Raw genomic sequence first — 15855 nt, forward strand, 5'->3', positions numbered from 1 at the left:
AAATATACGCGATTTAAATCCGGAAAAATAGTTTCATTTCCTATCGAATGAATGTAACTTATTATTTATAACGAATAAAGTAATTTTTATACCAAGATTCAGAACTTTAATGATCACATGACAACGTTGAGATTGTCTAAGTTATATCAGTTTTGCGTGGCAGACACAGGTTATTAGATGTTTCTGAGATAGGCCGCTATTTTAGACAGCGATAGGTATGTAATTGATTTATGTCGATATTGTTTTATTGATGCTATAAGGAAAGTATCAACGATTACTTTTGATCATACGGAATTTCTATCAACCTAACTATTTAACTTTTGTTCTTTCGCCATCGGAAACTTAGGTTTCTTGTTAGGTTTTTGTGTGAATTATGGCGACCAGTTTTCAATCCGTAGTTTTTTTGAAGTTTATTTGTTCGGTTCTACCCAACTAAACCTTTTTCAGGTTTCTCGACTGCGGACAAAACATGGCTGCCTGTAGCTGATGGCTATGAAACATTGAACGTGGAATACCAACGCAATAACAAAAAGTCTCACTTGAACGTATACAAAGCTCTGGCTAAACTGCGAACTGAGAAGGTGTTCCGCCATGGAAGATACGACTCTGTTGCTTTCAACAGAGATGTCTTAGGTTTTAGAAGGTGAGTCTCATTTTGGATTGCGATTTTTACAGTTGGAGAATATTTATCATCAATGTTGTCAAAACTGCTTATATTCGATTTCAATTAGTGTACAAAATTGTGTCAAATTGTCTTATGACAGATTGTTACGACCTACTTGCAGGTAACCACGGTATGATTTACCATTTTTATCCTCAAATAGGTGTAATAATTTAGTAAATAGTTACATACTTATGAAAATCTACAAGTTTTTATTTATTGACTATACATTTTGAGATGATATTGCTGAGGTATATTGGTTTCACATTATCAATGGTTAAATTTAAACTGACAGTATAGTAGACATTTGTGATAAAATGAAAACAGATAGCGATTAGATGTTATATGATTAACACACTTCACAATTGGACAGGTACTCATTTTCAAGTAATTTAACTAAAAATAATGCCACATGCGAAGAATATATTGACAACTTGAGTGACTGTATCTTTGGAGATAAGATCTAAGTAATGTTAGCTAAATCGTAACGACAGTCTTGGGGTATACCTACCCCAGATTTGCTTTAGAATTATTAATTCCAAAATTAAATTAAAACCAAATATTATGCTATTAAAATATGGATCGTGATTAAAAATCTGAAATATGTTTAACCATTTTGTAGTCTGCAGGTAAAAGGAATCTGGAACGATGTTTAGTGCATTTATTTAGTGCAAGAATACAACCTTTCTTAAAATGAGTTAGATCCTTGTGGATTGATATATATTTTAAATAATTGTTATGGATATGTAGATGATGATATAGTTTCAGAAGTTGAAAGTTGAAGTAGCACCACAGTTAGTAGCATTAAAGACGACAAAGATAAAATGATTACACGGAGTACATAAGTGATAAGGAAAAGTGGGAGTAGACAGAAGTGGCACATTTTTCTCAAACACAAATTTTAATAAGTATTCATCGTTAACAGGTGGTACAACAAGGAGAATTATGTTATTCTGATCAACTTCAGAGATGTTCCTTACACCCTGGATACAAGTTACTTTGAAAACGTTGTTGGTAAAGTCAAGGTCGTTCTCACAAGCATTAATTCTAATAAAAATGTTGGGTAAGTTGATGTAAAATAACTTTTATTATATTTATATTATTAAAATTTACTTCGCGAAGTCGATCAAACTTAAAAGTTTTGTTTTAAGATTCCATTATGTTCAGGCTTTGACATTTTAAGATTGTGTGACTAAATTTAGAATTTTTTTTTTTCAGAGATGTACTGAACGCTAAAGCTGTGGATATTAACGCATATGAAGCGTTAGTACTGAAAGTGGTCAAATAAACTAGACTTCCTGTTTTTAGACAATGAATACAAACCACAATTGTTACTGTGTTACTATATATACAATATAAAACAAACGACTGTGTTTCACTAATTTCATACCAATGAGCGGTTATCTCCTGAATGCTGACTGCGTCTTTGAATTATATTTGATGAAGATAAAAACACACTGTGGAGTCTGGGTAATCGACGGTAATCGCGATATGGGACGTTAAAGTTATATTTGTTTATATTGATAGCTGCATTTGCCATTAAATTTTCTCTGATGATAATAATGTCATGGTGGATTTATACAATACGCGCTCCAATATTGCTTAATTGTGTGGTATTTGAGATACAGGGTGCCAATATCTTTTATGACATCAGACTAATAATGTTAAGAGTGGTTTCAATCGTTTTGTCGGAGCCAACATGTAGTGCCGCGGACATTTTGTATACATGTTTAGTTAGTTAGTTAATCATTTTGAGTTATCTGTCTGGGTTTCTCTGTCTTCGATCTGTCTTTATTAAGTGTTTTCTTGAGGTACCAATTTTTTAATGGGACTGATATGTTCAATACCGATCAAAGCCCCTAAATAAATAAAGATTTTAAAAAAATTCTTAACGTATGAAATTTAAATTAATCAATATTTTACCGTTTTTTTTTGTTCCTATAATCTTTTGTTTGTTTTATAATATTAGGAGTAATATAATTTATTCAATACGTTGTAGTCTTCCGACCATACAATAACCTTAGTAAAATTTTGTGATGATAAGTGCCGTCACACAAACACAGTTTTTGGTTTATTATGTACTTTCTCGGTTATATGTGCCGCGTCATGATATAACGAGTGTTTTCTTTTCTTTCAATTGTTTCTTAAGCTTACCGTGTATTCCGACAGTCTCTGTATCCTTGATATACATGCTAATGAGGGCTTGCCCTCATTAGCTTGTATGAATAATGTAGAAGGGTTTCGAATACCATGATTAACTCTACATTAATTGATTAACAGAGACCCTTTTGACTACAACCGCATTTCATCTTTCGTATTCTGTTACGATCATATTTAACATTATCATTATCATTACGGCAGTATTATTACTATTATATAATAAGCTGATAAAGGAACCTTAGGCCCGGCGCCCATTGACGGGTTGGGACGGCAGGGGATCCTTCGGCATCCCTACACACTGGCACATTGGCGGTAATTATATCGCGGCATTCTTAAACACGTTGAGGTTTCCTTGGGCATGCCGCAGCATTCCATCGCGACATTGTGCTCGCGCCTGGCCTCTCTTCAGACCTCTGCCTCTCCTCGCCCCATATACCCGCATAGTCGCGCTCGGCGTCCTGAAGCCTTCCGAAGCATCCCTAAGGAAGGCTGCGGAGGCATCCTGGAGGTTGCCTAGGTATTCCGGAGGCTGCCAGCTCGCATCCCTAAGCATTCCGCTGTTTTATTTTGTAGCTACGATCATTTCAACGACAATGTCATAATCTCAAGGTATGTTAACTATTCGTCAACTTAAAATTCCTTATCCCTATACGTCAGTGGTCGCCGGGTTATATAGTAATATGTCAGTTTATCATCATCACTTCCTGTGACTGTGTGAATATGCTTCATAATGATACTCGAAAACATTTCAGTTAGGTACATCTTTTGAAATATGCAGTAGCGCGGCAGTCAAACTATAAGAACGTACGTGCCGCATACGAACGGATTGATAGGTGGTTCGTATGTCGTGCTGCTTTTAGAAGATTGTAAAGAAAGGAATGTCAGGAGAGGGACGGATCGGCAGGTAAAAGGAGTACTTAGCAACGGCACTATATTACACAGATCGTGAGGGTTACGTGCTCGTAAGTTGTCCTTTGCAGCGCTCTTCCTCAACTTGCAGCAGACGTCCTAATTCTCTAAAAAGAGTCTGCGATAAAACACAAGTTATTTCACACATGGCGAAACACGCAGATTGGGTTACGTTATTAACTATGACGGTGAATCCACAGAGCTAAATGGGTGTTGATGGGTGGTTCAAGGCGGACGCATGATATCTAGGACGATTAGTTGCAGACTATCCCAATTACGAATAGTTCAGATGCAGTAGAATAAGAAGAAGAGCAATATAAATGTTAAATGAAATGAGGGCAGGTGAACTTAAATTAAGCGCCGTCTACCGTGGCATTAACGTAAATATACGTTCTAGTACTACGTAAGTAGTTATGCTTATTTGATACAAGAAATTATAAAGAGCTCCTCACAATTTGTTCTAAAAGAAATCTTTTCGTGAGGTTTTGCTGAAATAATCCGGATTTCGGCGAGGATATGGAACAGAGACTGCTCTTTTACACGTGACTGATGACCTGTCTGAGGCGTCTGATTTAGGAATGAGTTGCATTATTGTTGAATTATTATTGGCCAAGCTACAATGTTATGGATTTTCTAGCACGTGTAATTAGTTCAGGATATTTTTAACTCATAGACAGCATATGGTAGTTATTGATGACGTTAATGAAGGAAAGAAATTCCCGAAACTAAAATCTATAGAGCGTGGGGTTCCTCAAGGATCATTGTTAAGTCCCATCCTATTTTCAATATTTACAGACACTTACCTTACTTACACATACAATCATGTAAGTACCACCTGTATGCTGATGATACCCAACTGTACTATTCCTTTGTAGGACGTGACGCTAAAACTACTATTAATATTATAAATAATGATCTTTCCAATACATACAAATGGTCAGAATAAACTCATTGGTACTGAATCCTTTGAAATCTCAAATGCTAGTGTTGGGTACCAAACATCAAATTCAAATGGTCACAGACTATAAAGAGCAGATTAAAATCAATGGAATAGCTTTGAACGAATGACATCCACTCGTAATCTTGGTCTGATCGTGGATAGGAACAAAAGTACATACAACATGTCAACAGTAATATTAGAAACGCTTTTTTTAGACTTAAAACCCTTTATAAAATAAGACCATATATAACAGAAGAAATACGCGTGCTTCTGACTGAAGCTCTTGTGCTGTCTCAATTTAATTATTGTAGTTCTGTTTTCGGTCCCCGGTTAAATAGTAGCATGGAGCGATCTGTTCAGCGAGTCCAGAATGCTTGCTCCAGATTCTGTTTTAACGTACCAAAAAGAGAACACGTAACACCCTTTTCGAATAAAAATCAGATTCTAAACATGAGTGCTTGAAGAGAACTGCAATAAACCTGTTGCATTCAAAGGGTAATATGGAATAAAAACCCTGAATACCTTTTTGGAAAAAACTCACGTGGAAAAAAGTTACTGTACATAAAGGTCTCATAAGGGTAAACATAAAACTGTAAGTTACAAGGGCTGTTTCAAGTATTGTGCAGCAGGTATCTGGAATGATTTACCCCCACAGCTAAGGAATAAAATAAGCATTAATAGTTTTAAAGCAAAATATAAATCAACATTATTACGACGACAATTTGCAGCGAAAACTTGACGCATGCTTGCTGTAAAACTTTGAAAATAGTAAAGATACTTTTGACACAAATCCCTAAGATAAATAACTATTGAAATAATAAAAGATATAACACTCACGCACACGTATACACACAATGTCAAGTCCGTAGATATATGAAGTCAAGCCCCATGAAGTTGTTGTCAAATGGTCAAACCCCATGAACTTCTTTGCTTGTATTATTTGTATTAAAAAAGTGAGTGACAATGGTAACGCCACAACAAATCGCGATGAAGGTAGTCATCGACAGCGCAAGAGGGTAGACAGATATGTCTGCTCTTAAAGCTGTCATCTGCCGCCGTCCAGTCAACCCGTGACCATGGAGCGTGCAACCGTTCCGAAATATCGGGAAAATAAAAAGAAGTCATACCGCGGTAAGAAACCTGATATTAGTGATAATCATTTGCTTGTATTATGTTCTTTTTCCCTTTTTTTAGACATTAATTATCATTAAGCCAATAACTATAATTATAATTTTACGTGCATTTGTTATTTTGGATATCGTTACGAGCTAGTTTATAAGGAATAGATTAAGACGAAAGCTCTCGTAGCAATGACTCCCGCTCAATACCATAAGGGAGTAGGCAGAGGCTGAAAAACAGGGTACCATCGCCGTTTCACCTTAAGCTGAACCCATGCCTATTGTCTCAATTTACTTTTACTGTTTTGACTTCTTTGCTATATATAAATTTAAAAAAAATGTTATTCTGAGACAATAAATGATTTATTTTATTTATTTAAATACCAGAAGCAGCTACTTTAAATCGGCGCTACAACGGTTATCGTTGTGTATAACAACTTGCTTCAATGTTGAATTTTGAGAAATTAGTGAATAATAAATCCAAATATCGGGAAATACATAATATTTTTGTATACGAACAATTCACTATGTCCGTATATTGGTACAATACATCTTGTAGCTCATTATCATAATCTAATAATGCTTGCTCCTTACATTGGGAAATAAAATTGATATTATCATAGGAAAAGAAATATCGAGTTACACGGTGATATTAAACAAGAAATTGAATTTCAGAAACATCTGTCTTCTTATTATTGTCGTCATTCTTGCTATTAAGTCTCATTCCTACAATTAACTACATAATGCTACCATTACGAACGACATTCGTCTTCTTGGCCAAGACACGTATTTTGATTCGACTTGATCCATGGATAAACCACAATTTTTTTTAGATTGAACTGATCGATGCTTTCTTTAATATACTATACTGGAACATTATTTTGATAGACTCTAAAAATTCGCTTAAATTCATAGTTCGGTCAACCTGGATAATTTGAAGTACTCCGATAGGTTATGCGATTATAGACCAGATCTTAGAATTACGTATGTAATTCCAAAATAATCAGGCTTCAGTGGGCGACGTCAAACGTTGGTATTGTCGGTAACGAAAAGGTATATTTATTTGCTAAGCGAGCTTATTAAAGTGGCGATAGGATTGTCTATTTTGCCTTGTTACACCGACTGCCTACATAAATATAAAACATATTGCCACCAGCGAAAGATCCAAAGAACAGATTATTAAAAAGAGTTAAGGTACAAAACAATTTAACCTGAGCCACTGGAAGTTCAATGGATTGATAATGGTATGCTGTATAGATTTAGTGTCTTGACGGAGCTGACGTTGCGATCTAGGCACATTTCTTCAAAGAGGCAGTTGGGCAACGTGGCTAGCATACAAGAGACTGGGTGGTGCAATAGTTTATTGGCCGATCCTTCGTCGAACGAAGTCAAGATACTGCACAAAGCATTGATTTAGATTCTGATTCATTTATTTCTCAAATATAATATTACACTATAAATTGCACTACATGTCAGAGTATAAAAAAATTATATTGATATCGTCAAACAAAAATGAAAATTATAAGAAAAATACACAACCAATAGAAAATCAAAAATTCATTAATTTTTGTTGTTAAAAATATTGTTGTCATTAAATTACATAATATCAAATTCAAATTCAAATTCAAAATAATCTTTATTTCATAGGTAAGCATTATTACACTTGAAATCGTCACAATATCAAATATCATTCTCCATCAAGGATCGTCATTGACAAATATTTTGTATAATTGTTATCTGTTATTAATATGTCAATGCGCTAAAAATTAAAATAAAATAGAAAATACTCAACATCGTTACGTTTTTAGGTCCATAAATTCATTTACAGAGTGTAAAGGATTTTCCAAGAAAAAGTTTTTCAGCCGGCGCCTAAATGTTTCGTCAGATGGTCAATAAGAGTAGCGGGTAGACGCTTATATCAAGGCTGCAACAAATGCCAGATTGACGAATTAGGCTCTTTTTAAATTAAATTCCCGATAATAATAATAGTCCAATAATCACATGAATAATTGAACGTATTGACCAAAACTACAATTTATTAAGATCTTTTTACGAAAATAAATATTACAGTTACGTCCTTCAAATTGAATAAAAAGCAATTTCTCTTTACTTGCAAACATCCGTTGTTTATAAAATTTACACGAAAAAATAGATGATATAATTTAAAACAGAATGTATTGTTTACTTTTTTTTTAACTTATATAATTCATAAGTGAAGTGTTATTATTTGAAAAAAGTAATTCCTTCCCTCGCGAGTGGGTTCACAAGCTCACAAGCTGGTGACGTCAGGCTGCGCCGCGCTGCACCGCAAGACACAAAGATATATCCACTTTATTTAGTAGAAATGAAATTATACTGCATTTTCCGCCCACCGCCGCTAGCCGCAGTTTTGTTTTAAAGAAAATAGAAAATAAAACCACCACTGATCCAAAAAATATCGCAAATATTTGCTCTCGTGACGAAGAACCCATTCTTGAACCAGAAAATACTCCTAGTCCAATTAAACTACTTGTCCTGGCTATTTAGACTTTGACGCTTTTTAATGTTAACAATTTAGTTAACAAAGTACCTACTTTAATGTATATTTATTGAACCTCGCGCAAAGTACGTACTGTTATACTGTACTTTGTATTTCTTATTGTTGGAATTTCCATCAGTTAAAAACCAATTAGTCGTATTGGTCGTAATCACTTTTATTTTTATTATTATTATTATTAATTTGTATAAAATAAATTGAATAAATAATACATAAAGTGATACTTTCAATGGCGCATATTAATTAGTAAATATTGAAGTTTGTTAAATGCATTTAAAATATAGCGAATAAAAGTATTTGTTTTAATTTCAATATTCTTTTCTACTTCTCTTTTTTTAGTTGAAAATAGAAGTATTAGTTGTTAATTGATCCTATCAACTAACGATCGAATCATTGCATGATCTACATATTATATTCACTATTTATGCTATTACAATTTTGACCCTAAAATATTATGTAATGTTTATTTTTAAGATGGTTTATTCTCGAATGTCTCTGAGGGAATAACATCGTAGGTATATATCACAAAAAAACACTTATGACTCTTCTGTATTCTAATTTACAACTTATCTTTATTTAACTTTGTGAAGTATAAGCGAGTGGTCGATAGATGGCGCTTGAAATTGTTACTACTGCCTCTAAGGTCAAATCGTCAAAGTCATTCGTGACTGTTCAAGCCTTAAGAAGATCCGATCACAGGCGGGTTTTTCTCTGCAAGTGCCATGCGTCGGAGGATTGTTCTCAAATTACCGATATGTAATGGTATGAATATGTTTAAGTAGTCTGAAACTACATTAGTTAAAATGTAGATTCAGAAAATAACAGAAGTAGGTATGTATATATATTTATTTGTACAATGTATGAACTTGGTTGCAGCTACCAGCAATTCAAGATCTGATGATAATAATGCCCGAGTTTACGTTACGTTTTTGATATATTTATAATCTTTTATCTGTTTTTTTCATATAAAAAGGTGATTCTGTATCAACAGAGAGCATCGTGTATTTAGACTCCGCCGGGTAAGAACAGCACTGTTAGATTTTTGTCTTCCATTTTCAAATATTACTTTTTCTATTTTAAAATGGATTATATTACCAATGTATTGATAATTAAAATTTCCGTTACTGCGATTTGTGGCAAAGCCGGGTGTCCATCTCTTGAAAGTTAAAATAAACTAAAACTTCTAATTTTTTTCTAGGTCCAAGATGAAGTGGATAGTTCTACTGCCATTACTATGTCTCTTTGTACAAGCAGAAGAAAGAGAACTTGATTGGTGGGAGAAGACCATTTTCTATCAAATCTATCCAAGATCTTTTATGGACAGCGATGGTGATGGTATAGGTGACATAAATGGTAAGTAAAAATGTATTGTGTGTAAAGCAGTATTTTTTTAATAAGCGATTGTAGAGTAAACTTTTTATGCTTTGACTGAGAAAAACATACCATTAATCATACCTACATATTTATGTAAATTGATCCGTGACATGTTATTATTGTTTTGTTTTACAGGAATAACGTCAAAACTTGAACATCTCAAAGAAATGGGGATTGGGGCAACATGGCTTTCGCCAATTTTCAAGTCACCTATGTACGATTTTGGGTACGACATTTCTGATTTTTACCAGATCCAAGAAGAATACGGTACTATGGAAGATTTCCAAAGATTATTGGCTAAAGCTAAGGAGCTAGGTATGAACTTACTAGTTTTGATTCTGCTTAAAGTGTTCAAAGAATGTTTTTAATTTTTTTTTTAATATGAATTCCCTTTTCCCCAGACATCAAAATCGTACTTGATTTTGTACCAAACCATACAAGCAATGAGAGCATGTGGTTTCAAGAAGCACTAAAGGGTCACGAGAAATATTATAACTACTTCATTTGGGAAGACGGAGTAGTAGATGAAAACGGAAATCTTCAACCTCCTAACAACTGGGTATAATATAAATTTTATAATATGTTCTAAAACAAGAACAGCAAAAGAAACAATTAAATACCTACATTTAAAGTAGGCTATTTAGCTAACAGTATGTGGACACATAAGCTCCATTATTAAACATGTAAAAACTAAAATGTAAAAAAAAACATTACTTTACAGGTCAGTAATTTTCGCAAAAGTGCATGGGAGTATAGAGAAGAAGTAGGCAAATTCTACCTTCACCAATTTGTCATTGGACAGCCTGATTTGAATTACCGAAACCCTGACGTGGTCGAAGAAATGAAGAACGTTATTCGTTATTGGTTAGATATGGGCATCGCAGGTTTTAGAGTCGATGCTATAGCACATTTGTTCGAAGTTGACAAAGAGGCGTTCGGTGGGAAATACCCTGACGAGCCACTTACACGATCAACTGATGACCCTGACGATTACGGTTACCTTGATCATATTTATACCTTACATCAAGATGAAACTTATGACATGGTTTACCAGTGGAGAGAAATATTTGATGAGTACTCTGCTAAAGATAAATCTACTAAAGTAATGATGATTGAGATTTATGCTTCACCTGAACAAACTATGAGATATTTTGGAGATGGTGAACGTGAAGGTGGCCAGATGCCGTTCAATTTTGCACTCATTAGTGATGTCAATCGTGATTCAACAGCATTCGAAATTAAATATGCTCTCGACAAGTTTCCTACTTTTAAACCTATTGACAAACTTTCAAACTGGGTGGCAAGTATAGTTATAATGAAATTTCAAATACTTTTGTTTATCAAAAACAACTAACGCTATTTTTATCGTATTTAAGGCTGGGAACCATGACAAAAGCAGACTTGCATCGAGATATAGTCCTGAATTAGTTGATGGAATGAACATGATCCTTCTGTTAATGCCTGGTATTGCTGTCACTTACTTGGTAAGTTTACTAAAAACCCTGTCGTTTATAAACACGAAAAAATCAAGTAAACAACCTATGGCAAATGGTTTTCGTAGGGTGAAGAAATTGGTATGGTCGACGGATACGTAAGCTGGGAAGATACCGTCGATCCGAGTGGATGTAACACTGACGACCCTGTGAACTACTGGAAACTTTCAAGAGATCCTGCGCGAACTCCATTCCAATGGAGTGCTGAGAAAAATGCTGGTAAGAAAGTAATTTATAGCTGATTAAGCGTTTCAGGTCGTGAAATCATTTCAGTGAAAAGGAATTGTAATCAAACATCGTTTCACAGAAACATTCAAGTGAATTTCGACGAGCAATTCCATGAAATCGGTCCTTAATTAATGGAGCAATTATTATGTTTGATTACCTAACATTACCTTCTTTTAAGAATGAAAGCGTACCTATTTAAATGAACCCTAAACAACCGGAAAAAGATCTAGCAGTGCAGAAGATTTTGTGGAAGTATATGTAGGCGGTAACTACTGCTACTTTCGATGAATTCACAACATTGTGATATGGAATAATAGTGTGATATTTAATAGAAGCCTAATAAAACTTTTGTTCTAGGTTTCTCGACTGCGGATAAAACGTGGCTGCCTGTCGCTGCTGGCTACGAAACCTTGAACGTGGAATACCAACGCAATACTGAAAAATCGCACTTGAACGTATACAAAGCTCTGGCTAAGCTACGAACTGAGAAGATATTCCGTCATGGACGATATGAATCTGTTGCTTTCAATAGAGATGTTTTAGGTTTCAGAAGGTGAGTTATATTTTGAATTTAATTTTATACTGTTGGAGAATATTTAGTACCAAATGTTGTCAAAAACAGCTTATTCTTGGTTATAATGATTTACGAAACTGAGAAAATGTAAACATTTCTGAGGAAATGAAAACAGATAGCGATTTGAAGTTATATCTGACAAATCGGCATTGATTTTCAAGTACTTTTTAGTAACATAGCGCATCATGAGAAATAAACCAATGATTTGGAGATAAGATCCAGATAACGTTATTAGATTACTGTTTTAAGGATTTGTTCATTTGTGAAGTTGCCTACCATTACGTAACCATAACCTGTTGTGCAAATTTGAATCACAATCATTTTGTCACCGCATAAAAAAATAATAATAATGCGCGCACTCATAGCCCCGCACTAAGGAAACCCTGTGTCACGGGTGCCATGGAAACAATCATAGACAACCTCAAATTACACCCAAACTCACAAATATATCTCCCGGCCCGGAAATCGAAGCTGGGACCTCTGCGTAGCAGATCAGTATGGTTTAACCGTTCGACAAAGAAGGCAGTAAAAGCACTTTTGGTCGCTGCCTAGTGTATAAATTTTTAGACGATGATGTTTGAAAGTTGAAATTTACTAAGTATCCTCACAGTTGTGAGTTTTCATTTATATTCTGATAATATATACTAAATAAAACAAGGTGTAGCAAATTTACGCTAGTTCGATAAATGTTAAGGGCGATAAAGACAGACCTTGATGATCAAACACAATTTTTTTATTATTGACAGGTGGTATAACAAGGAGAACTATGTAGTTTTGATCAACTTCAGAGATGTTCCATACACTCTAGACATAAGCTACTTTGAAAATGTCATCGGTCAAGTCAGAGTGGCTCTTACAAGCGTTAATTCTAATAAAAATATTGGGTAAGGTGATATAAAGTATCTTTACCATAGTCAATTTGTACTTCTAATACACAATCGTAACGAAAATTGCCTTGGCAAAGTCAGTGAAACTCAAAAGATTTTTTTAAGATTGAATTACGTTCAGCTTTGCCATTTTAAAATCTTTATGAAATTGGATTCTTTAAGGGCTTATACAGTTGTGACTTAATCAAATTTTGCCTTTCAGAGATGTACTAAACGTTAAAGCCGTGGACATTAACGCTTATGAAGCCTTAGTACTTGAAGTGGTGAAATAAAGTCGAAAATAAATTAGAGTTCCTGTTACACAACGGTCTAGGCCAGAATTATTGCAATCGTAAACAAAAATTTCCACATAATGCCATATAAGAAATAAAGTTTAAATAAAGATGACGTGTTTTTTGTGAACTTCATACCTATAGATATAAATGCGAATGCTGGTTCGTCTCAATATTATATTTAATGGAGATAGGAATAAATTTGTAAGAAATAATAATAATCAATTTGGTTGGAACTGTAAGCTTACATTAAGTTTTTTCAGGAATTAATAGAGTTTCACTTACTTTAGGACAGATGTAAATTATATTAAATGTCTTGGGGGTAATCCGAATACACAACCTTAGCGAGATCTTGTTAATAAAGGCACCGCCACAGATACGCTAGGTTTGAAACTCGACTCTTTTTTTTGTAGAAAAGAGATAGGGTATTATTATAGTGGTCTCATTCAATTTTGAAATAAATATTTCACCTTTGGGTAACGAATTAGGGAAGAACCTAGTTTACACGATTTTACCCACTTTCCCGTAACCGATTTCGATAAAATTTGGCAAATACATGTAATTCGACAGACTGTCGAACACACAGACAGATTTTGAGGTCGGTTTTTTATAAAAAGTTAAATTAATATTTCTATTATTTGTTAATACTACGCTGATGTATTTGTACCAAGTCTCATTTGCCTGGCTTTATTAGCTTCGTATTTGACGCTTCGTATTCTGTTATGTACATATTTGATATCATCTCTACACAACTCCCTTTGGGTCACTAGAATTTATTACGGCGGTATTGAAATATTATCAAAATCGGAGAGAAAAAACTAGATCAAGGCCTTACAAAAAATTTACGATACACCTAAGGATATTGTTTAAAGAATGAGCTAATGTTTCATAGGATGAGAAGTACTTTACCCGATCATATAAAATCGAATTATTTGTTATACGGATATATTTCTCTTTAACTACTATAGAGAACCTGCTGTATTATATACATAGGAAGTTATCCAGCGGTTTAAGGACATACCACGCCGCCCGCTGCCCTGTCATCAGTCTATCGGGCGCTTGTTAACGTCGGATGTCTGTGTCATATTTTCTCCGCCTGTTTTTATTTAATCGTATTAATTTTCTGCGTGCGGATTGTCGTATACGCGGGCGGCCCCCACACCTTACCGCCTAAAATATAGTCTCGGATACAAGAATCAGATGGCAAAGATATATACGCATTTGATGCAAGTATTGAACTTCCTCAAAATCTATTCTATGAAAGACCTTCACCTTAGGCTTAACAGAAATACCATTGTATGATATAGAACTACTCTACACTATTGGCCTTTGAGAATAACAACCTGCTTCAATGTTGAATTTTGTCAAATTAGCGAATAACGAACGAGGTTAAAATCCCAATATTGATTTATGCTTCGGCAAATACATAACATCGTTGTATAATGAATAATTCATTGAGAGCGTACATTAGAACGATACACCTGCCTGTATCTCATTATCATAATTCTGATAATACTGCTTGTTACACTGGGAAATACAAATTGATTCGTATCAATTTCTACCACAGGATTTTGTCATGTAAGTAGGATCCGCAGACTGTGATAGAAACTGAATAAAATATTAAAATTGTAATGTCAAAAAATTAACATATTGAGTGCCCAGATGCTGGCACCGGTGTTTCACTTGAGAATTTTCGACAACAGGTAAATAAAGATACTTACTTTTTTACACTGGTTGCAGTATCAACAATAACTACGATGTGACTATTTGATGGAGATATTCCACCTCCGGTGCCGCAAATTCATAATGGTGATATTGCATGGTTTCTTATAGGAACGGGACTTAATATCAGGAACATTGCCAATATCAGTGAAGGTAACAATAAAAAACTTACACACATGTTTCTAAGTTTCAATTCCTTACTTCATACCGTGTTTTTCTTTCACATGTTCCATTCAAAGAAATTTGTACTTAATAGTGTTGAAAATATGCTCTATTTTATGTTGCATTTAGCAAAATCTTCTACATCTTTTCTTACATAGTTTTATAAATAAATAACACACACACTCACAACTGCACTTGGGAAACTTTGTGTCGCGGGTGCCATGGACATACAAGCTCACGAGATAAATAAATGTAGGCCTTAGAAATATTTCTCCCGGTCAGGGAATCGAACCCGTGACTTCTGCATGGCAGAACAGTTGGTACTATTATGTACAACTTAAAGTACATGTTGCATTGTGCCTACTCAACGACCTCCGTGGCCGAGTAGCTTGCACACTGGTTTGCATGGTGTCGCCATCTCTGAGGTCCTGGGTTCGATCCCCGACCGGGTGTAGAAAAACTAACTTTTCATCCCTATCCCGACTATATCATCCCGGGTGTTTGTGGTACCGTCATTGTTTCCGATTTCCATACCACAAGTGCTTTAGTTATTTGTTTTGGGATCACAGCCTGGTTAAGGTAATTTTAGAGTACATCTTAAAACAATGCTTGATAAGATACTCTTAATACAATGCATTAAGGGTATTTTTTCCATTACAAGCATTGATTAATTAATTAATAATTTACCTTTAGAATTAAAGAAAAACATAACTACGGTTAATATAAAAAGTTCAATTAAAAGTTACTTTGAAAAAAAAAAAAATAAAATAAAAAAAATAAATAAATGTAGTAGTATAACAATGAAACATGTAATTTCTA

At 34.4% G+C, this 15855-nt stretch overlaps 3 protein-coding genes across 5 annotated transcripts in view; 2 read left to right on the top strand and 1 right to left on the bottom strand.

The window, feature by feature from the left end:
- LOC113226178 (maltase A1-like) overlaps positions 1 to 2020 on the top strand; it is a 5306-nt gene extending 3286 nt beyond the window's left edge. Inside the window, exons 7-9 of the mRNA XM_026458713.1 lie at positions 448 to 643; positions 1587 to 1724; positions 1880 to 2020. Of these exons, the coding sequence (XP_026314498.1) occupies positions 448 to 643; positions 1587 to 1724; positions 1880 to 1949 (404 nt within the window). The 3' untranslated portion in view covers positions 1950 to 2020. The remainder of the gene's footprint in view (positions 1 to 447; positions 644 to 1586; positions 1725 to 1879) is intronic.
- LOC113226174 (calcium/calmodulin-dependent 3',5'-cyclic nucleotide phosphodiesterase 1-like) overlaps positions 1 to 15855 on the bottom strand; it is a 371342-nt gene that overhangs the window by 269026 nt on the left and 86461 nt on the right. The window lies entirely within an intron of this gene.
- LOC113226177 (maltase A1-like) lies at positions 9325 to 13234 on the top strand. Of its 2 annotated transcripts, none has more exons than XM_026458711.1 (10): positions 9325 to 9343; positions 9523 to 9677; positions 9834 to 10013; positions 10100 to 10257; positions 10420 to 10998; positions 11075 to 11182; positions 11260 to 11410; positions 11777 to 11972; positions 12740 to 12877; positions 13083 to 13234. In XM_026458711.1, exons 2-10 carry the CDS (start codon positions 9530 to 9532, stop codon positions 13150 to 13152), a joined length of 1728 nt encoding a protein of 575 aa, XP_026314496.1. In that variant the 5' UTR covers positions 9325 to 9343; positions 9523 to 9529; the 3' UTR covers positions 13153 to 13234. The 2 variants fall into 2 exon arrangements, with proteins under 2 accessions (XP_026314496.1, XP_026314497.1); XM_026458712.1 differs by having other exon boundaries at positions 9340 to 9357.

The sequence above is a fragment of the Hyposmocoma kahamanoa genome, unplaced genomic scaffold (genome assembly GCF_003589595.1).
Source record: "Hyposmocoma kahamanoa isolate Upper Pololo Valley unplaced genomic scaffold, ASM358959v1 182, whole genome shotgun sequence".
In the NCBI taxonomy this organism is placed as follows: domain Eukaryota; kingdom Metazoa; phylum Arthropoda; class Insecta; order Lepidoptera; family Cosmopterigidae; genus Hyposmocoma; species Hyposmocoma kahamanoa.

What these genes read in the sequence shown, in the direction of transcription:
- LOC113226177 (XM_026458711.1), top strand. Translation starts at nt 9,530, where the DNA reads ATGAAGTGGATAGTTCTACTGCCATTACTATGTCTCTTTGTACAAGCA. An exon ending in ACAAACTTTCAAACTGGGTG is followed by an intron (nt 10,999 to 11,074) that starts GCAAGTATAGTT and finishes ATCGTATTTAAG; the next exon opens with GCTGGGAACCATGACAAAAG. An exon ending in AATTCTAATAAAAATATTGG is followed by an intron (nt 12,878 to 13,082) that starts GTAAGGTGATAT and finishes TTTGCCTTTCAG; the next exon opens with AGATGTACTAAACGTTAAAG.